Here is a 23,053-nt window from a genome sequence, read left to right on the forward strand (position 1 = left end):
AATAACTGATTATTTTAATGATCTAATATCATGGTAAGGGACTTATAAATAAAGAAGGAAATAAAGAGCAYATTGTGTTGTAACACATGCTCATTCCAGCTACAAAACAGCTGAGGGAAAGGAGAATGGCGATTAAAGTAGAAGACCATACATGATTCACAAATATGTATCTCTGCAACAAAGCAGGCCCATCCACACACACAGATTAGAACAGTCTGCTAAAAAATCTCCCAAAATTAAAATGTACATCTGAAAGACATAATCCCATTACACCTCTTCCTTTAGTACATACATAAAAATCAAATTTAAAGATTCCCAGAACTTTTCCCATATAAGATGCTTTTATGAAATTTCAGCAGCCTTAACACACACACACACACACACACTTGTCTGTGCTAAAAATTCTATAAAAAATGCGTGTTTATATTCTGTTTACTTTTATGTTTTAATTCTGGCGTGTCTACCTTTCTCAGCAAAACTGTCAGAATAAATAGGGCAGTATCTGGAAGAATGACAAACACACAGGTCACATCAAAACAAGCCACTGACTCTCAGGGAGAGTGCCAAATTCCTGCATCTCAGGAATATTCTCCAAACCAACTACCACCATACCACTAAACATAACTGCTTCCTCCATTTAYTTTGTTACAGAAGTTTTTATAGAACTGATGGAGAATTCCAGATTAAAATAACTTTTTCAGCAATTTCTTCTGTTACAACAACGCAAAACATCTAAACGCAGTCATAACAAAGAGAATATTTAACAATTAATCGAGCCAGCAAAAACTAGAGCTTAGAAATTTAGAAGTCTTAATGCTTGCTGAACAAAAGGGCAATGGATTTTAAGGCAGCTACAGGAGATCTCAGTACAACGGACTCTCAGTAAACAGAATTCTGGTTCCCCTGGGATTGGATCTCCACTAGGCAGACCCTGAAGAGACAGACCAGCAGATGCACGCAGACCATCACCAGCCATCTTCTTCCATTTTCTCCCTGCGATAGTGCCACAACCCAACACCTGCACACTTCAAATCTTTGCCAGTGATGATGGCAACTGTTTCATAGCTTATGAAGGGCTCCCTTTGAAAAATGACCACGTACACTATAATCACAGAATGCATCAAAGTAAAAACCACGCAAGATCTCACTTTTGATACATGTAGTGACAACTGAGCAGCAGTATTTCACAACAGTATATTTGACCTACAAATTCAGTCTTTCTTCCATTCTTTGATACCTGTCCAGATAACAGCTCACAGGCTTATGTTTCCTCCTGAACAGCTCTGGAGGGCAGAAATGTAAGAAAACTTAAGTGACATCTGCCTATACAGTCAGTATTCAACTCATATCTTCTGGTAGCAATATCTCAGTTTCATTCCAGTGACAGTAGTTTTCTATACCTATCAAAAACTAACAACAAAATCAATAAGCCCAATAGCTGCCCCAAACAGTGACTGTCTAAAACATCTCAAAACAGAAAACATAAGATGTAGATTCTTGGTTTTTCCTACACTGAGTCAGCTGTTCTAGGTTCCACGGAAAGCTGTGGAACCAGCAAAGCAGCAGCAGTAAATATTTATATTTCTTAGCTTGCAAAGAAAGCTCACAATTTTCTTAAATTCTTACAAGTTTTTTTTTTCCCCAGTAACATGAATTTATCTCAGGAAGTATGTATATCAAGAGTAGGAACATGGATCTGAATTAGAGTATTCCCACTGCCTAGCAGCTGAGTTTGCACCCTCTTTCCTTAAATATTTATTGTTGGAAAGAAACATGCCTTCGGTGCTAAACTCACCCCTCTTTGGCAGTATGTGCAGTACTAAAAAACAAGGTCATTGCAATAAAAAGCAGAGAGCTGGCAGAACTGTTATTGCCAATAGCAAACATAAAAGTCCTGGAACTTGGGACAAGTGTTACATTGTCCATCTACCTAGAAATATCCAGAGATCTTTCTTAACAGTTTAAGGAGCTTAGAATATCTATCCAAAGCAAAGATAGGCCTAGAATCTTGGAAAATTACCTTCACTCTGTATTTTCAAATACAAAAGAATACTTAAGATTATTATAAAACAGGCATGATCCAAAGCACATAAAAGTACTCTAACACCCTTAGCTTCAATGTTACATTTGGCTTGACACAGAATTATGAGGAATGCCCAGTGTTTAGAAGGGTACTTTTAGAAAAAACTCAAAATTAATATTCTGTGAAAACAACAATGTTCCTAGGCTCATTAAATGGCTTTTGCTATGGCTTAACACTAAGAGGCTAATACAYTGTTGTCTTTCAAGAGCTACGTAAATAAAAAACCTCTTGACTTCTGCAACCKTTTAAACAATTTGACCAAATGAATTCTGAAACCCCTGACATAGCATTATTGCTATACAGAACTACACAGTTAAATATTCTAACTGGACCTTAGAACAGATGCTTAAATATAGCCAGCCCATGTGGAGAAACATATGGCATATGCACAGTTGGATGATACTAGAGCATAATACTCAAAGTCTCTCATCATACTTGCACGTTAACGAACACAGAGCAAGAGTGTCTCTTTTGCTTCTCCTCCCTGCACAACAGCAAACYGGAACACAGGCACTTTTCATATCTCGTATTCTGCACCCCTAGCTCTAGCTTCACACAGTTCTAGGAACACCCAGAACAAAGAGGCTCTCACGTAAGTTATTCCAAAGCAATTTGCCATAAGGTTAGAAGAAGTCCTTTAATGCACTATTCTCCCTGCAGAAGCATTTTACCTTCTGTTACTTCATGCTAATGCCTGTTGCTGATTTGCTGTTTATCTATCTACTGATGTCACTGTAGAAACAGATCCTCATAAATCCTTTTAATCCCTGCAGATCCTTTTAAATGTTTCTACAYAGACAGAGCAAACAACACTGCCCTCATTTCCAGATGACATATCAAGCCATCCATTTTCCTGAGGCTCCAAATCAACTTAGACTTTCATCCAACCATGTTGTTCTGGGCCAGCATTTACACTGTCATCACTGTGCCATTASAGTCTGCTCAGCAGCAACAGGATTAAGTTCTGGGCTTTTATAATACTCCTTCCTGGCCTGCTGTACAGACTAGCGGGGAAAGCAGGGATCATACAGCTTCCTCCAACAAGAAAAATATGCAAGAATTTGGATAACCAAAAGGAAGGGGACAACAAAAGTATCTGTAGAATCATCTGTTACTCTGACACAGGCCTTATTGGTATATAAATTTTAAAGAATTTTAACCTTTACTTTATAAAAGGAGCTTACGCAATTAACTTAAGTTGCGTGAAACCACTTCACTGGGACATTGAAAAGAAAACTCATGTTCAAGGACAAGCTAAAGATATACAAGAAAAGTATCTCCACACCTCAGGTTCTTTTAAGGTTTTAAGCCTGTTGTTGCCCTCTAAGTAAGAGTGAGCCAAGAGGTTCTCTGGAACAACATAATCTCCACTGTTTTCACCCATCAGTTCCTGGGCAATTTAATGAAAGTTACAGACAATGTGATTTGTTTTCCACCACATAGCTCCCTCTTACAGCCAGAGAAGTTATTCTTTTAAWCATTTATCAGAAACATGGCCTAAACAGAATTTATTACATTGCTCAAGTGTTTGGAGTAGCATGCCTCTTGGAAAAAGCCTAGACAGTTGTTTCAAGAGCACCTTAGTAACTGAAGTCCAGTACAATAGGTTGACATCTGCCTGATGCACTTTACATTCTTCTGTACAGAAAATCTTTACACAGAGACCAACTATCTAACCCAAACAACAGATGTTATAAGGTCTGGCTCAGCAGAATATCAAACTATTTAATTTGCTTACAGTCTGCCAGTCAAATAATAAAATGACAGGGAAAAAAAACTACAAACTAAAACCTCAGAGTCTGAGAGTACACCCACACAATTAGGAGCCATGTGTTAACCACGYTGTGTATGGATACAAACTGTATGTTAAGTCAACCCTATTCAAATCATGCTGTATTTTGGCAGAAGACTTTAGAATAGAAAGGAGCCAATCTGCATTGGAAATTGAAGAAAATTCAATATAAAACAACTGAATAGAAAAGGAGAAAAAAAAATTTCTTATACAATCAGTAAACCACCCTGAACACTATAAAACAATCTGAACATATGCTGTGCAGTAAAATACACTTGTTACCACAACAGGCATTTTGATAAAAGCAAGGTAAAAGCTCCCAGACAAAAGAAAAAACAGATTAGACTTGAAGGAAATGAGAGGGAGGCTGTGGAAATAAGAGAGGAGAGATAGAGAAGAGAGTAGAGCAAGTTCTCAGAATAGGTCTGTATTATTTCCCACACAGTAGACCCCCTTCTCTTGTGTGTTTTTTTTTTTTCTTTTNTTTTTTTTTTTGTGCTAAGTGCTGAATAGCAATGTGATAGACAGAATGAAATTCTGACCAAGGATTTTATAGTTAGAGAAACCTACAGACCTTTAAAATTTGTCGAGACATTTGTCCAAATCTGTATTTTGTCAGATAAAAATCTTTAAGGGACAGAATCAAACAAATGAAAAGGATTTCCTTTCCTTGAAGCCTGAAAGATGTAAGCTAAAGATAGCTATCCACTTTGCACACACCTTTAACTTTCATCTTTCTAATCCTTCCTGTGCAAGTTTCATTAATTCAAACTCTTAATCCCTCTTAAACTTTATGTAATGTATGCCTTTACCTACAAATATATCTCCCTGCATATAACCTAGCTGTAAGACAAAGTAAAATTTTCTTACAACTTATGTTAACTACTACTAATAAAATTTAATTTAGTACTTTGCTTATTAAGTTTTACAAAACAGCTAGAAAATCAGTTAATATCACTTCTATGGCTTTCCTTGTCCTTTCATTAGATAATCTCCTCCAGAGACAGGGACAACCATCTTTTTATGGAGCAGAAAGATGAACAAAGACTAAATGAAACAAGCTGCCTGTGGCCAGCACTACAGCCGAAGTTAGGACCGGGCAGCCCAGCTATTAAGTCCTTTACTACAGCATGCGGCCTCTTCCAGACCCTGCCTAGGAGCTCTCACACAGGAACAGCAGCTTCCCCAAGCAGCCAGTTCTCTTACCGCTTGTTCTGCAACCACCGTCCCCCAAGCACACTTGATGAGCGGCCTAGCTGTGAGGGAAGGCTGTTCTCCCACATTATCAACCACATAGACTCCCTAAAATCTCATAAAGCCTGGGTGATACTGGGCCAGCATTTACGGAGGTCTTACTGCACGCAGGCTCTGATGCGTCCTAATGCCTGTGCAGTGACTGAAGCTTTCTCTTGTCTTCCAGTCCATAAACAGGATGTTTATGAACTACCCCCAACTGTGCAATCACTGCAAGGGAGAAGGTACCGGCCATAACCAGAGCGAAGCTCTTGCCACACTTTGTACATGAAGATTTCTCTTCTGAGGAGATTCTCTTGTGGGGGATGCAGCACAAAATCACTGAAGCTCTTCCCACACTAACAGCGCTTATAGGCTCTCCCTCTTTTGCTGAATCTCTGGCAAGAAAAGTGAAAACTCTGCATACAAGCTTTCCTCATACACATTTAGATCCTTTTCATTTTTTCTTTTCCCCTCTCTAAGGTAACAATTTTTTCCAGCATGCGAGTCAGAAGAACTGCCCTGTTCTAAATTACAGAGCAATAAATCTAACTGAAATACAACATGRACAGGCTCCATTTAATAGCTGCTGGTTTTCCCCAGGGATCTACTGCATGTGTAACTTACCATAAAGAGGTTTTTTGGTCATTAAAAGCTCATCACTTGACCAAAGTGTAGCATAAGAAATACAGTACCAATTTCTGCTGTTCTGCAAATACACTTCCACTCAAATACTGCTACACCAGTGGTCCTCCAAGAAGTATATCTACTGAACAAAGAGGGCAAGCTCTTCTCCATTCTATTACAGAATGCAACTGAAATCACAGAAATTATTTTCCATCTTGATTTTAGGCCAAGTCTCTTGTACCACTAGGACCACACATCAGCTGTTCTCAAAATACTCTAAGCAGTTTTCATCTTCTGACACCAAAAGTTAGGTTGCCCCAAAGCTGACCCTTAGACAGATTATTCCCTGTTGCTACTGCTCAAGCAACAATTAYTTGGTTACAAGTCCTGACCAGGAGAAAAACATTACATTTGAAACTGTTAAAAAGGGATTTCAAGCATTTCAAATTATGCCCTGTCCCGACAAAAGTTGTAGGTCTACATGAAAAAATATTTTACAACTTCCGCACAATTATTGAAAACTGTATCTCCAAAACCAATATTATTTCAGCCCAGTCTAGATATCTACCACACATCTGAATCTGGAGCTGATGGTGTCCCCCCTACACACACACACAACCAGCATTTTAGAGTATTTACAGTAGCWACACCTGGATAGCACATTTAAACCTCTTACATCTGTATCCATACAAAGAAATTTTAATAGTTAAGAAATGCAGCACTTCATAGAAAATGAGAGCTTTCTCACCACTATTTTCCATGATTTTTATTTGGAMTGCATCTCTGTTTTGCTCCAGCAGTGTTTCTGTAGCACACTGATTATTTTACAGGAAAGTAATACAAAAATACCGAAGCCCCTAAGCCAGTGCTTTCAAAACGAACGCCAAAGATAACTATACCTTGTGGTGGAACAAATAACTGCAATTATCCCTTTTAAAACACTGTGTAGATGAATGCRTAAGTTCTTATTCAAAAATCAGGAACACAGTCAGTTGAATAATCTCAGCAATTTTCAAGTACAATTTCATTTTGAGGAAGCAAGTTGGCAGGCAGCAGTCACAGATTAGATCTTGCAATCTTAAATGAGATGTTGAAGATCCTCAAGTGAACCTTGCAGTAATTAAGTGGCCTGCACAAGACATCCAAAGCACATGGCAAGCTACTGCTTCTATTCTGTCCCCAAACATCCAGATACTTGCCATCTTCACTGTTAATGAGTACTTATACTAACACTGCTGGCTTTGACCAACAAATAAACTGTAGTGCACAGACAACAGGTGATCAGCTAGCTATTAATAGGGAAAAAAATGTAATGGTATAGTAGCTTTAAGATTAAAYCACTTGATTTACACTTCATAAAGATAAGACAGGAGAGATGCTCTATAGAAAAATCAGATTCACATAAAAACATATCAGAAAGGTTGAAAGAGACATTCATATGCTATCTAGTCCAACCTCTAGTTCCAAACAGTTCTAGCTTCAAAGTTAGACCAAGTTGCTCTGCACCTYATCCAGTTCAGCTTGGAAAGTCTCAGGGACACAGATTCCACACACTGCGCAGTTAATGAACACAGTGGAAAGAGAAGGGGTGGCTCTTTAAGGGAGGATCTAGGTTAATTCCAATCAACACAAAGAAAGTACAATGTGGAGTCCAAGTTTTGCATACATATTCACCTTTGTCCCCAAAGGAAGTGTGAAAATCCACCCATAAAAAAAGTCATTTAAATTAACAGATAGCCCATTGTGCCGTATAMTGCAGCCAACTAACAAGCAGCTCAGGTGCACAATAAAATCCAAAAGAAACATAACTCAGGAATTTCTTACCTCCAGGCCTGTACACTACATCATCTTCTGTGATAAAGGATGTTATTTCACCATTGTCAGTTCTCTCATATCGGGACTTCTTCTTGGGTGGTTTCTTTTTGTTTTTCTTTGTGGACTCCTCTGTGGTGGCACTGTTGTTGTCATTGTCCTCATCTTCACTATGGTCACTTTCTGCATAATTCTTGGCACCTCCTTCCAATGTACAGCTCCGTCGAGGACGTGAGTTTTCACTCTCCCTCACTTTGTCTCTCTTGTCTCGTTCTTTGTCCCGGTCCCTATCCCTATCCTTCTCCTTGTCTTTGTCTTTCTCTTTGTCTGCTGTCATGATTCGCCASGTGCCTTCTTCTGTCCTCTCACGGCTGGGCCTCCGTGAAAGGTAGACAGTGAGCCTGGGCTTCAGTCTTCTGAATTTCTTACTCAAATCCAGGAAAAATTCAACCACTCCAACAACCCCAGCGTTTTAAAAGGGCTCTTGAAAGGTGAGGGAAGGGGAGGGAAAGAGAGGAAAAAAAAGTCCGTGTTAATATTGAAAATTCTTTCAATGTCTCAAGCTAAAAGACCGCCCACACCTACCCACAAACAAAAAACCACACCCTAAGTTGATTCACTATAGCAAACACAAGACTGTAAGAAATAAGACAACATTTCATTTATGTAAATGCTTCAAAGGATTAACTTCCAAAGCATCTGTAAAACGTTTGAACACCATCCTCAAAAAGATCTTAAAACTTCCTTAAAAAAAATCAAGCTTAAGAAGTCTTTTGCCTACTACAAAAATACAATCACTTCACGGATGGGATGTGCTCGCTCAGAGCACATATTACTTCATATCAAGAACTGAACAAGAACCACAGAARTGAAAAAACAACATTTAGGGTAAGCCTTGGGTAAGAGACTACCCAAGAAAGAGTCTACAACTCTTTTCCCAAAGCAAAAGTTAACAAGTGGCTATTTTGTTTTACATTTCAGCATCACTACCTATGGAGGCTCCATAAAGCTGGTATAGCATAGAAAATGCTATCCACTACCTCCACGGCAAACTATCAGGAAATCTTACCCCCACCTCTTTAAAGCTGAAAGGATATTTAACCTTTAATCCACAGATTACAGGAGTGAATGATTCAAAAAATCCACATATTATTTACAAGTACATTAATAAGCCACTACCCTGCAGACAGATACCCTTCATGCTTGCTTAATGAAAAAAGAAGGCATCAAGGTGGATTTCATAGCTCATCTCCTTCACATGTTCAGTTTCTTGCTGGGAAATGGGAAGGACAGCAATAATCTTGTGTTTTTACCTCCCTGATCATTCAGTCAATACTTCTAACACCAAACGAACTATTTTTTCCCCCTCAATGTAAGCTTGGATCAAGTAATTGCACTTGCTGTCACAGGGATATTTACAGGTGGATAAAATGTTACAGCTTAGATCCTCAAACCCCCAGGAGGTGCAGAGAACAGTTGCCCACCAGTCTCTCTACCCCAGTACCCCAACTGCAGCCTGGATGAATTCACCATGAGACATCATACGATCACCTTACCTCAGTCAAATAAGAGTCTGCCATAAAGACCACCACCCCTATACACTAATAGCCTATTATTCTTTTGACTCAAAAGCCAGAATTACCTTAAAATGTCTTTTCTATTGCTTAGATCCAGTGACCTGGACTGACAGGCTGCAGATTACATCTTTGAGYGACAGCCACTAACATAAACACTAGATTTTTTGGCATCTTCTCTGAAAAGGCCTCTAATATAATTTGCATCAGTTGAAGGACTTTTAAGTGCCTTTTAATACTACCCAACAGTAGCAGTCTAAACAAGTATAGCTACTGCTAAGCAAGAATCATAGCAGCCCATTTTACTGAAAACTTTCAAAGCAGGATATTCCACAAAGGGTGGATCCAATATACAAAGATAAAATATCTTTTCTCTCCCTAGTTGACCAACCCAGGGTAAGATCTTGGCAACTCATCACTATGCTAAAGAAAAATAGGAACAAATARAGAACAGAGAATTATGACATCCTCAAAGGAGTTGAGGCAAACATCACTAAAGACRAACAAATCAGACCTATGTTACAGATTCTAAATCACTAATAAAAGTATAGAAGTTTTATCTATTTACACCCAGTCTTTAAATTTAAGCATTTACAGAAGCACTGACCAAACTTTACCAGATAACACATAAGTTTCCAGGAAACTATACTATCTATTGCAACTTGAAATTACTCCACTATGCAGAATGATATACTACTGCCTAGCATGAAAGGCAGGGTCCTCAGAAGACTGAATGCCCAAACATTAAGTACCTAAAACATACTGAAGGAAAAGACTACTTTGATTTTTAGTAAGTCATCTGAAAAGTTAGAAGGTGACCCTGTACATTTGAAATTTCCTCCTGCAGTCCTACGCAAAGTCTCCTAAACAGGCTACAATAAGTTCTTGTCCCTGATGACTACTACTTCAGGCAAAGGAAATGGCCAAAGAGAGAAAAATAGCTTCAGCTGATACAGTTCTGGCTGTGGCTTGAATCTCTCAGGCATTTCCTGAATGAAYCAATCATACAGGTAAGAATTGATTCCAATTTCTTTCCTTCTTACAGCAGCTGCCATCATTCTGATAATACCCAAGGGGAATCCAAAGCAACTCCAGAAGAGAAAACCACAAAGAATACGTCAATTGCCGAGAAGTCACAGATACTAGTGATGGCAATGGTCTCCAGGGAGCCAAAAAGAAAAACCTTTATTTTCTAGAGGCTAGAAAATTATCCAGTAACAAACTCAGGGTTTTGTTGTTGTTGATACTACATACTTTAGTTTACAATGTAAGCAAAACGCAAAAATCAGTTACTTTCCAAGAACAATCTAGAAATTACAAGTAGTGAAGACTCAAACTAYGTACAAGAGATGATCCTGTTTTGTGTGTTCTTTAGAAGCTAAAAGATATAGGATACACCTGAAAATCTTTATTGAATAATCTCCAAGGATTGATTAAATCCAGTCATCCACTGGCTCCAATTCTCAAAGACTTAATTTTTGAGTTGGGTACAGAAACATCAACCATTGAAGCTTAAGCTACGTGTGTGTATATATGTATATATTTATTATTTATTTTAACACTTCTTCCATCTCTTCTTATTTCACTTATAGCATATCACTACCATTTCCCATTTCAATAGAATGCTGTTTACAAATTAATTTTGGAGAAAAAGAGGTAGCCCTTCTAGTGAAATCAAGAAAAGAGTATTTTAGCATCATTTAACAAGCACTTACATAACACCAGATCTTTAAAAGACAACATAGATCTATTGGTCCTGAAGGTTATGCAAGGTCTGTTTCACAAAATCATAATGGAAAAATACTCCCCCTTCTGCTTATTTTGCTTTCTAACCATGCTAACAAAACTTAGACAAGCACAGAGGTAGTGACTAACTGAAACATAGCTGTAACTGAATATATTCTCATATTCCACCATCAAATCTCTTTGACAACAGCCTTCTTCATACCTAACAAAGGTAAAAGCTACCTGTTTTCCCCTTGCAACCTCCAGAGACAACAGATGCTAGTTTCAGGACTCTTAAGAGGGTGTTTGCTATCTGTAGGTAATCTACAGACTTCCTTCAGCTCTCTCCTGAGCATAAAATCACTGATTTTTTATGATAGGATCACTCCAATTTATATTTAATTAAGTCTTTTATTAATTAAGAGTCAAGTGGCCATAAGGAAGCTGTGTCAGCTTTTCTTTCCTCTCTCAAGGGTGGAAGCATATCTTCCACTTGGAAGAGCCCYGTATCATATAACCTTTTGAACATTGTATAAAGGTTACAGTCCTTCATTTTCCTGCACAGTCTGCTGCAGCACTAAAACCTTCCTTTGAGTAAAGAGTACAGGATGTCTTTTTCTGAAATTTCCGCATAATCCCTGTTAAAAACAGGAGAAAAAAAAAATCCAGTCACCACAAAAGTTCACCTAATCAGATTGGGAATTGGTGGTAGGTATCACAAAAAGAGCAGGCTTGAAATCTGGCCAGTTATGGAGTTTTTTCTTTTAAGCCTCAAGATGAAGACCTAAGCATGATTATGCCAGCTGTCCCACATCTCTAAATAAAAGAGGAAAAGGAATCTCAAATTCCTGTCTGAAGGAAAAGGAAATCAAAAATCAAAAAATAACCGTCAGATTTGAAGTCTCCTAACAAATTCACCAATATTCATTTTTTCTGTCTCCTAAAACATTCTGAGGTCTTGCTCTGATTCTAAGTCTCAAGAAAGATAAGAACCAGAAGYTGTGCAAGTAATTCTGAAATTGCAGCCGCAACTTCGGTGCAAGCTGCTCCCGCCAGATCTTAAGCTTTGGAAATAAAGTTCAAGTCAACCATTTTACAGCAATAGAGGCTGTCCGACRGTCAGCACCACATCAAATACACACTAAACTCCACATGGCTGGTAGGTATACTGCTTTACAAAAGTAACATACCAAATGTGCTTCCTCTTGCTCCATTTTTCTATCTTCACCATTACTTTTTACAGGCACAGGCAAAAACAATCTGCTAGCAGAAAATAAAATCCCACTACAGAAGCTATCACGAGTAAGTGCAAGAAGAAAAGCCTCTGAATATCTACCATCAAGGTCACGTACTGCAGAGAAAGCACKGATGAATTCCAGCTCCATCATTAAAGTACAAGAACAAAACTAACTGTAGGACTTCACAGAATTCTCCTAATAAGGGATGCAGATTTAACTCCTTGCTGTTTCTCTCAGATTAAATTAAAACAAAGCACTTTAGCGCTTATATTTCAAGTCCAATTACAGCGGTTTGGGGTAAGATGACCATGGTTCTCCATGCAAGAGTAACATTGAATACATAAGCAGTATGCTCTCAGAGATTAAGTTTACTGTAGGACTGCGCACACATTCACATATATCACAATTTGCTCAGTTTGTTTGTCCATCTGTGAGGTTTCCAGTCACAAAAACAGCAAAATTCTTCTCCTAGATCCCACAACAGAAAAACCCAAATGGAAGTCGTTTTCATTGCTAACATACTTACGAATAGCACAGGAAAACACTGTATAATCAGCCCCTCTAGTTTGACTATCTTTAAGATGCAGGTGATGAAGTCTCAAAGGCATTACTCAAATTTCTTACATCAACGTATCACATTTCCTAGGGGGTTGTTTGTTTACTCAAACACAATTCAATGTCAAAATTACAGAATTAAACCAACACCATCACAAAACAACGGCTACTTTCATTCCACTAAGAATAAAGCAGTCACACAAATTTAAAGAGTAGGTACATAACCACCACTAGAAAGACCGAGGAGATACTTTGTTACAGGACTTAAGCTGCATAGCAGTTAYACAGGATTACTGGAAGAGTAAAGAGAGCCTGTTTATCAACAACCATCTATTTAAGATTAAGTCATTATTAGCCTACAGAAACACTCATTATTTAAGCATTGACCCAAGTATCTTGTAAAGATTCCCAGACTGATTATGTCTCAGCAGCAAAGGACAATTTATCATCACCTCCCCAGTTTTCATTTACCAAAAACTGGTACCCCCCAAAAATGGTAATATATAGATGGAATCATACACCCAATATTTTGAAGGATCTCTTCAACCAGAAGACTGAAAATTATCTTAGCACTGTAATACTACATTATCTAAAGTATTTGCATTCCATCTCTCTCAAATTCCTACTTTACCCACACACTACACTGGAACAGGGAGAACAACTATCTCCATATTCCAAAAGCTATACTGTTGCCTAATCACACTTTAAAAACAAAACAAAACACCCAAAACACCCATGCAAGTGCCATGAAAACTTATCTGATTATTTAAYATTATTCATCAGTTATAGATGTTGTATTGGGTTAAGCATTTTTATCATTTTATACCTAATTATGCATAGATGACATGGAATCCATAAAACTAATACCATTACAAAAATATTCTGTGCCTTATTTTTTGTTCTCTAAAGTAAACTGTGCTAATACATCATGTATATTGCCAAATACAGTAATTACACAGATGTTTAAATCTGGATTAGGACAGTAGAAGTAAATACACTGAAAATCTTAGTGGTTTTTGGCAAGCTCTATAGCTTGGGTTTACAGTAATTTTACTCACTGGCAGCTTCTCATTTTCACTGTACCAAACAATCACCAGAGCAGCTGTTTCTGTCATCACACTACAGAAAAGAAATTCAGATAACAGCACCACAGATTGAAGAGATACTTGTTTACTGTTTCTCCCATAGGGAATTTCCTAGATATTAATCTCAAAGGAAAGAAATTATTTAAGCTAAAAGAGGAACATACTTTTCACAATAGCATACAAGTATATTTTTACAGGTATACAAAGTGGAAGAATAGCCCCTACCGCCTATTTTTTCAGTGTAAACTGAAAAACCTTCTCCAAAACAAGTTAGCTTCACTCAATCATATCATAAGAATTTCTTATTTTTTAAAAAAGATGCATCAGATTTGTCCAATTTGCGAAGTCAATTTACTACATCGACAATGGGATAACTTCACTCTTCTCAACACAGTATGCCATAGTTGAAAAGTAAACATAGCTTTAAAAATAAATTCTTCTGTGCCAGAACACTACTTCAATTCTACTTCATTAGAGTACTGCAGTATGAACGAATTTCCAGCACGACATTTGACGCTCTGAAGAAGCATGCATACTCAACAGAAAATATTCAGTGCTACGTTGAACTAAGCTATGTCTGAATGTTCCAGAGTTTTAAAAAAAAGTAACTATGAACTGCAAACTACTCACATACCAGCTAGAACAGGACAGCACRGGGGATTTCTCTCCGACCCTGCTACCAGTTACTCCAACAGCAATACAATGGCAGAGGAAGCTTCATTCTCACCAAAGTGAAAAAAGAGNGGGGGGGGGAGGAATGTGCCAACTTCATCTGTACACAAAATACTCACTGCAGTGTATACAAGTGCTGATTTTAAACAAATCCAGGCTTGCATTTGTAGGAAGGATGCAAGCAGCTGAAGAACAGCCACAGTAGAACAGGCARAGCATGTGAAGTCTCACTCACTCCTAGTTCATTTTCCCCTCAAGCTGCTGGGCTCTCTGGGGTATGATTCCCTTTCAATGACCCACTATCAAAGGCTTAAGATTTTTAAAAAGAAAGACTTATTCGAAGTGGTCAAACAATCATTTTAAAATTGAGTTCAAGTTAGCGTCACGTTTGATAGGCCTGCACTGGGAGGGCTTATCACAAAGGTGTAGCTTACCTTGGACCRACAAACATGACGACACTGCTATCGATACATACCATTCTAGTGTTAAAGTAAGGTATAGTTCCCAGCCCTCTAGTTAATGACCAAAATAGCGAGGTGTTATATTTTTCTCTCACCAGCCTTTCCCAACTCTTTTCCCAAAGTCAGAGAGGGCAAAAGATATCATAATGAATATATACTTGATCGGATCTGCCTAAATATTTTCAAAGCAGTCTAGAAATAACTTTCAGGACTTTCATTTTCAAGAAAGAGTTTACAAATACAAAAAACTGAYAATAAAATATTTCCTTGCAGAAAGTAAGCATTAGCAGGCAGCAAGGTACAACAAATGTAACTTTTTTGCTTAATGTTTACTATAGTCCAAAGTTTTCCTGAATAGTGAGGCAGTTTTATTCACCTGACCCCGCAATCTGCGAGATTTCATTAAGACCAAAAAAAAAAAAAAAGTGGGATTATTTGTCAAAATGTATAAACAAAATTAAGACTTCAATACTCCATATTCCAGCCATGTCGTCTCTTCTACAAAATTCTAATATGCAATTAGCCTCTCACCAAAAGTTTCTGGGCCTTTGCTAATAAGTCACCACACTGTCTTGAGCATCACACTGGTGTCTTCTCTGAACATGTTCCTTTATTTATTTATTTATTGCATTTTAAATGTGAATACAAGAACATAAAAGTTCAACAGCATTAGGTTCAATTTTACAGAAGAAGAATAAAACATCACAAAAAATATTTTWAAATGACCAGCAAACTCCTTACCTCTTCAAGCATCACTGGCCCAAAGGTACTGTCAATGAGAACACATACTGGACCCCAGAATCCTTCTTCCAGTAATCAGAAAGGAAACAATGACTCCTCACCATGTTGTTTACAAACAATAYATGGGTTATGAAGGGGGTTTCTGTGCTGCAGCAATGTGTGTTGATCCACTCAAARGATATAAATCTTGAAAGCATTAGGAAAAAGGTCTAATACAACCCATTGATAACAATAGATTTTATTACATATGTTCATATAGCAGGAACAACTACATAGATAGCATAACTCATACGTTGTTCAACTGCTATCTTCTGTCATGACACTTCTGAAAATCTGTGCTTGTAATCCAGGTTTGGATGCCACCATGCAAGATTTACATTTGTGCAAACATTGAGCTGTTTCAGCTAGCATAATCACCATAAATTGATACTACTGAATAATAGTCATTTATTTAGCTTCAGTTCTTAAATTCAGAGCATTTGCATCTGGAGACTGATCTAAATAATCACAAAATCTGAATATTATAGTATAGTAGAGAGCACCTTAATTTCCATCTTCTTAAACAACAGTACTAAGCAARTAAACAATTTTAGTAGGGCAAAAATTCAAGCTGTGGCTCTAMAGAGTCAAGACCCCCTGAGAACAGCTAAGTGCCAAACACATAGCTCATAAACCTAGGCAAATAATTTCACATCTTTGTTTAAACGCAACAAACGGAGGAAAATCACATATACATAAAACAATACTATACCAAGGTTACTGCTAAAGTATTTCATGAGAAATCAAGCAGGTACAATTTAATCTTTAAATTGCATTTAGAAAGAATAATAAGTGCAGAAGTTCATAAACATTATTTTCAAGTGGTCGTTACCACATATTCACTTRGTCTAACTTTTTCCTGCATTTTAAAGCTAGTTCAAATTAAAGCTTCACCATTTGTTGAAGTACGAAAGACCTTCAACATGCTCCCATCCAGCTCAGGATAAGCAGAACATCACTCTTCCAAGAGAAATGAGTTAGAGCCAGATCTGGGCACTGACCATTATGAACATTGCCAAACTGCAGCTACCCACAACGTACACAGTTCTGCTGTCATTTCATCTATACACTTGGAAATTATTATCAGAGCAAAAGGCATGCATACCACCTTTTTGCCCATTAATACCAGTTAAGAGGTTTATGTACTTACAGAGTCAGGTTTTAAAGATAATGTGAAAGCAAGTCCAACAGAAATGCTAGGAGACTGAAGTAGGAAGGCAGCTAAGCATGCAGGGTAGCTAAAAATATGGAGAAGAGCTCCTTTTTCTTGTGTAAGCAAGCCAGATAGATAAATCTTTTAACAAGATTTGTATTGGTCATGTGTTACTAGTCTTAATAAACACAACAGGACCATTCTTCTGTAAGCTTTCAGTTTCATGCTGCAAGATAAAAAGGCACTGTATTCAGCAAATGCCAGATTAAAGGAAGTATGTGCTGAAACTGCTGGAACTAGAATTCCTTTCACACAGCTCTCCTAATTTGGGTATCAAGRAGGAATTAAAAGATAACTAAAGTTTACACTTTTTTTGTTTACACAAACAAAAAGAAAAAATGTTGACAGCTAACAACTAGCTATTTCATGCAGCAGCAGCACTTGCTGCAGGACTATCCTGTACACGGGAATCTGCAAAGGAGAGGCTTTGTCACCTACATCCTGTAAGCCAGATGTGAAACCTTTTCCTCATTACAGCTAAACAAGCTTTTGATACATCTCTGAAAACTTGCAAGCCTGATTATCTTCCATTTTGGTAGTAAGAACTACAGCACAGGTGCAGGCCATATGAAGTCAAGTTAGATGGCAATCTAGTCCATGAAGAACATGCTTCTCACTGCAGCACCATATAAGTTTATGATCAACATCCAAAATATGACCTTTCTCTGACCTTCAGGGAAATAAAAGCAACCAAAAAAATAACAGTTTCATCAAAAGAGTAAGAAACAACGCCTCATTTAYGGATATTGCTTCTACAAACTAGCACACTATAAAAAAAGCATCCAAGTCTGTTCAAAGAGGCAGCTTTTTAGTTCCATTAAAATAAAGAGCAGTGCTGTCCTTGTTTTGTTTTTAAGGTATCTGATTCATCAGCTCTCTTATTAACCAGCTATAAAAAAAGATACTCATTAAAAGAACTACTGAATACTGCAACTTTGTCCATCAACACTTTACATCTTCAGAGAGGCTGTAGGTTTTGTGCTCTTGCAAGAGAAACTAAGACATAACTGTGATGGTCAAGAGGAATATTCTAAACCAACTCCCCACATGGACCTACTTCCTTCATATTATTAAAGTCCTTCCAAAGTTTAATAGGTTGCAGCTGCACAATATGCTAAGCCAACACACACCTACACACCTACTTGGTAGCAGCATTCATCTAACATGTCAGTGATGAGATCAGTTTAGTTCTGCTAGCGCTGACACAGCACTGACCAATAAGTATCAGTTCAGCACACAAACATTTTGCCAACAAATCTGGATTTGTACTTGCCTGTAGAAAGGAAGAAGCAGGAAGGCATGGTTGACTGAGGCAAAGCACATCACAGCAGCACCAGCTTAGACTGGTTCTGTTCCAAAACTAAGCTACAAGACAAGCTAGGCCATAAAAAGATCGTGATTGGTATAGAATGAATATGTCTTTACAGAGAGCTAGTACTGACTATTCTGCAATAGCTGCCTCATATAGTTTCCTCAAACATATAAACCRTGACATGTTATTTCAGGGCTTCCCAGTCACCCTTGAAGGGCAGGAAAAAAGTTTAGCTAAGCAAAGAAAGAATACAGCTACACTCAATCTTAATCAGTGCTCCAGGACACAGTTTCAGAACACAAGAGGTCCAAGTCCCTATTTCTACCTACTCCATCAACTTGCATAAATCATTTTACTTGGCTCTCAGTTTCTCATTCCTTAAATGCAGAATTAAAAAGTTATGCTGCTCCTCTGCTGCAGAGGGATGGAGTGCCTTAAAAGCATCTGAGCATTTCAGTTTCAAGATGTTAAATGAAAGAAATAATGTGATGGGCCTTTACAACTTCARATTTCATTCACTAATTTTCTGTAAGTTCTAGAAGATAATTGGCTTCTAAGGTCCTCATTAGTAGGTCCAAAGGCAGCAGAATAAATCAATCTTGTATTTAAAGTGTACGTATTTTTATAATGTGTACATATACTAATGTATATATACACAATGTACATGTGTGTACACAGAGTACATATATGCACAAGCTTTTCTGCAACATTACTACAGTGATCAGTTAACYTTCCTCGTTCTTTAACCAAATTTAACCTTTCTCCTCTTTCTCTCGCTATCCCATCCCAAAACAAATATAAAGTCATTCACTGATTAACAGAAAATCATATTAATACATTTTTAATGCTGAAAATGGTTTTAAATGTGAAGCACCTGCGCTAAACCATCACCCACTCAGTACTTAGCAATAAATTCAATTCATCTGTATCAGCATATGTAAGGCTACTATAAAAGCTGGACACAGACAGTTAACATTCTTCCCAAAACACACTTACCACTCAAGTCAAAACACTGTACTAYATTCCATCATACAAACAAAAATCCCAAAAGGATTCAAAAACAAGTTTCTCACACACTTCTCATGCTTAAAAATACCAACCCTTTAGCTGCCACTGAAGCCATCACAAACCCAGGTTCATCAGCAAGTAAAACAGATCAGCGATAAAAATTTAGCTTGGCCTGCTCTACAGTAAGCGATACAGGAAAGCACGTAATACAGATAACCATAACAACATTCAGATTTGCAGTATCCCACTAGATATCTGCTRCACCATACAACTCTACTCTTACTCMGGACCATGCTGAAGGGGTGCTGACCGGGCCAGCTGCCCAGTCTGAAGTGCTCATGGGACAGGTCTGCAACTTYCCAAGAAGCAAGTTTGCTAAAAGTCTTTAAACAGCTTTTACAAGTCTTCCTCCAATGGTAAGTCTCTTATCAGTTGTCTCTCCTATCTCCTTCACCGGCATTTTGAGTTTGTAATACAAATACACCACTGGAACACTTTGGCCAGGAACAGCCATTATTGGTTACATATTTACAGTTCATAGCTCTTGTAAGCCCTCTAAAGCACATACAATTAAAAGCATATTTGTTCACTTCAAATTGCTCTCTGCTAATCATCCCCAAATGGTTCAAGAAGCTAGTGAGGAGGGAAACAAACAGCATGTAGAGAAAGAAACAGGGACTGACTCCATCAGCAACTCTCACAGCTGAGAAGTAATCATCACTTGAAGAAAGGCACAGTCCAAAGTGTTTCTCATAACATGCAATGACCATATTCTTATTTTTGCTGCAGTTTACCCATTTTGACCTGAGAAAAGAAAAACAAAAGATCTCATATTTCTGAGCCATATCTTCTACCAACTATGCCCATTGCTGTCAGATTTTAAATCAGCGGCTGTGTAACACTGCCTATCAGCATTCTCCCATTGCAAATTCCACCCTCACAGCAATCTGCTCTGACTTGGGATATTATTCCATCATTCTGAAAACCAGGTTGATGGTCTGTTTGACAGACAAGCTATGTGCAATGGCAGTTTAGATAAGATCAGAAGTCTCTCTTATCCACACCATGTTGATGCTACAAAACTTAAAKGAACAAGCGAAAGGAAGAAAGATGGTAGTGGAAGACAATCTTTGCAAGCATGAAGCCAAGACCCAGTTTTCACAACAGAGATTAATTACTTATATATTTATCAACAGAAAATGACAGGGTATTCCCTTCAGAGTCATGCCTTTCAGGGAGGGGCATATTTCATTTCATTTTACTCAAGAATGCTTCAAGTAGCTGTACATTTTCTCTAAAACAGCCAAGTTTACTTGGCAATAGAAAGGATTACAAAAGATCAGAATGGAAAGGATATAAAAGGCTAAAGGTGAAAATTCACTTTGTGTTTGTGGTATCCTAATTGGCATAGGACAGGTAGAACAACTATCCATCTGCAAGAAGTCTCAGACTCAAAGYAGTAAGAATGAAATTTTACAAGACCTTTACAATCACCTTCAGCCACACAGATAGATTGAAAAATCAGGGAAAATATTAAGGTCAAAGTGACAGCTCCTAGCACTCCCTAAAACAGTAGGGCAATTGTGGTACTATATTCATATCAGTGCTATCTGGAAAAAGCTTTCTGAAAAGACTTGTCTTTGGACAGTTTTTATAGACAGGTTTCAATAAGAGTGTGAGATTTCAAATAAACCACATTCCTTTCCATATTCATCTAGCAGCAGCAACACAAAATCAGTACATGCTTACAAAACTTCTGCACTCCAAATAGGATCTTCCAGTATAAACAGTGAAATTAACTGGACTATTTCCTGTATTACTGTTTGATGACAAATTTTAAAAAATGGCTAAACCACTAGAGCTGTGTGCACACTCAATTTGATATAAGGCTGTTGGTTTGGTCAGCAAATGAGGAGTCCAGCTTTCGTTTACCATGCTGTTATGCCTAAATCATTGAAAACAGGCCCTACAAAATCCTATGCCCCTTTCACCTCTCACCCATACAAAGAAACRTAAGTGCTGAGTCAATAGGTGGCTACTTCAAAACCAAACAGCAAGCAATATGTAGAACTGACTGCARTACAAAAATTCACAGATCTTAGCCCTCTGGATAGATCCATTCTATCAAACCATGATGTTTACAATTGCTCTGCAGGTATAAAAATGTGCTGTAATGACCTCTGTAGTCATAACACATGGGAACAAACAATGATCAGACACTAAATATGAAGCCAAATATTATTTCCTTTTCTCCAAAGTCATCCAGGCTAATGTAAATGATTACTACAATATAAGATAGAAAAGTACAAGGAAAAAGTCCTGTAACATCACTAAAAAAAAAGGGGGAAGGGGGAAGCTAGGTCTTTCTAAAGTGCTCAAATAATGCAACATATTCCCCTACTTTAAAAGGCTGTTCAGGGGAGAACAGGCCCAAGGGACCTATAAAGAGCTGGTATTGTTACAAGAGCTATTATCTAGAGGATTTAATGTCATTTGGAGTCAAGAAATAACATCTATATTATAAAGCTGCCTAACRATATTTTAAAAAGAAGAAAGTTAAACAAAACAATTTGTCATGATGCACAGCACAGTATTTGAACAGATCAGTTTATCAGCCACAACTATGTTGCTTTCCTTCCAGCAACTACTTCAAGACAGGACTGGATTTGGAGGATAACCATCCAGCCAACAAAACACAGGTAACGAGATGAACAGCGAGAACAGGTTGGAAAACCTGGAACGAAGGCAATGGCAACCATTCTATCATTAGTGCAAGCTAGTGATGCCAACTGGCACACTGAAACATAAATTACCCCTTCTCCTGATGGATCACTAAGTACTGCTGGAAAGTTCATTTGTAGACAGAGGTTTCAGGGGGGRAGAAGGAAAGGGAGGGGAGAAGGCTTTCAGAAGGAAAATACACACATAYAGATTTCTTGAAAGGTATGTCTGTGAGGAAAAAAAGACCACTGTAGTATTTTTACTGATATAGGCAAAATATAAATCTTTCTAAATGCTGTCAGTTCAGACCAGGGCAAACACAAAGAAACCAAAGCACACAAAAAACAAACCTCTTGGTACACAAAACCCACCAAGTTAGCCAACACTAAAGAATACTTCCATAAAATGGAATCACTTGCCCATTTTACAGTTACTAGTTGTTAAAGGCACCTATGACTAACAAAGTCACTAGTACATCACATACCTATGCCTGCCTGTGAACTAACTTACTGTAAGACAGAAATTAGTTTTACCTAATACTGAAAATATGTTTCTATGTTTATTAGAGTAAGACAATTGCTGCTTTATAGGCAACCCCAAAGGTAACTACATCTAGAACTACTTCACCTASTTATAATTAACTAGTTAAATTACCATAGTAAATATTTTATTTTGGTACCTCCATCTCTGTAGCACTTTTGCAAATATCTACCAAATTGTCATTCCCAATATATTTTGCTATGCTTCCCCTCCTTTTCCCCTATCAACAGTATATAAACTAGTACTTACCAAACTACTACTTTTTCCCCTCCAACTATACATCATTTAGCTGAATACTTACATGCAAAAAAAATGTTTTTTCTTTTTTAAATGGCTGAATACTCAGCTGTCTTCTCTCCATCCTTTTGCTTTCTAGAAAGTCCTCAAAATATCCAGTAACCACCTGAACTAAAGCTAGATCAGGTTATTTTTTGGAAGCCCTTGTGAGAAGCATGCATCAAGGAAAAAACTCCAGCCTTCAGCCACACTGTCTTATTTAGCTTTATTTCTTTACAACYTGTACATCTGAATTACTCAAAACGAAGAACTACTGCAGGGTAGACTCCTATGATCACTTGACTGACCAAACATTTCCACTCAAATACTGCTATAATTAAAATAA

At 37.7% G+C, this 23,053-nt stretch overlaps 1 protein-coding gene across 4 annotated transcripts in view; it reads right to left on the minus strand.

Annotated features, from left to right (window-relative positions):
* Window positions 1–23,053, minus strand: part of RERE (arginine-glutamic acid dipeptide repeats) — a 201,357-nt gene that overhangs the window by 164,907 nt on the left and 13,397 nt on the right. For all 4 annotated transcript variants that reach the window (XM_085298978.1, XM_085298977.1, XM_085298976.1 and 1 more), the window contains exon 2: window positions 7,560–8,030. In XM_085298978.1, coding sequence (XP_085155104.1) covers window positions 7,560–7,884 — 325 coding nt within the window. In that variant the 5' untranslated portion in view covers window positions 7,885–8,030. The remainder of the gene's footprint in view (window positions 1–7,559; window positions 8,031–23,053) is intronic.

The sequence above is a fragment of the Rhea americana genome, unplaced genomic scaffold, assembly GCF_003343005.1.
Source record: "Rhea americana isolate MKP2758 unplaced genomic scaffold, rheAme1 scaffold_143, whole genome shotgun sequence".
NCBI lineage: Eukaryota > Metazoa > Chordata > Aves > Rheiformes > Rheidae > Rhea > Rhea americana.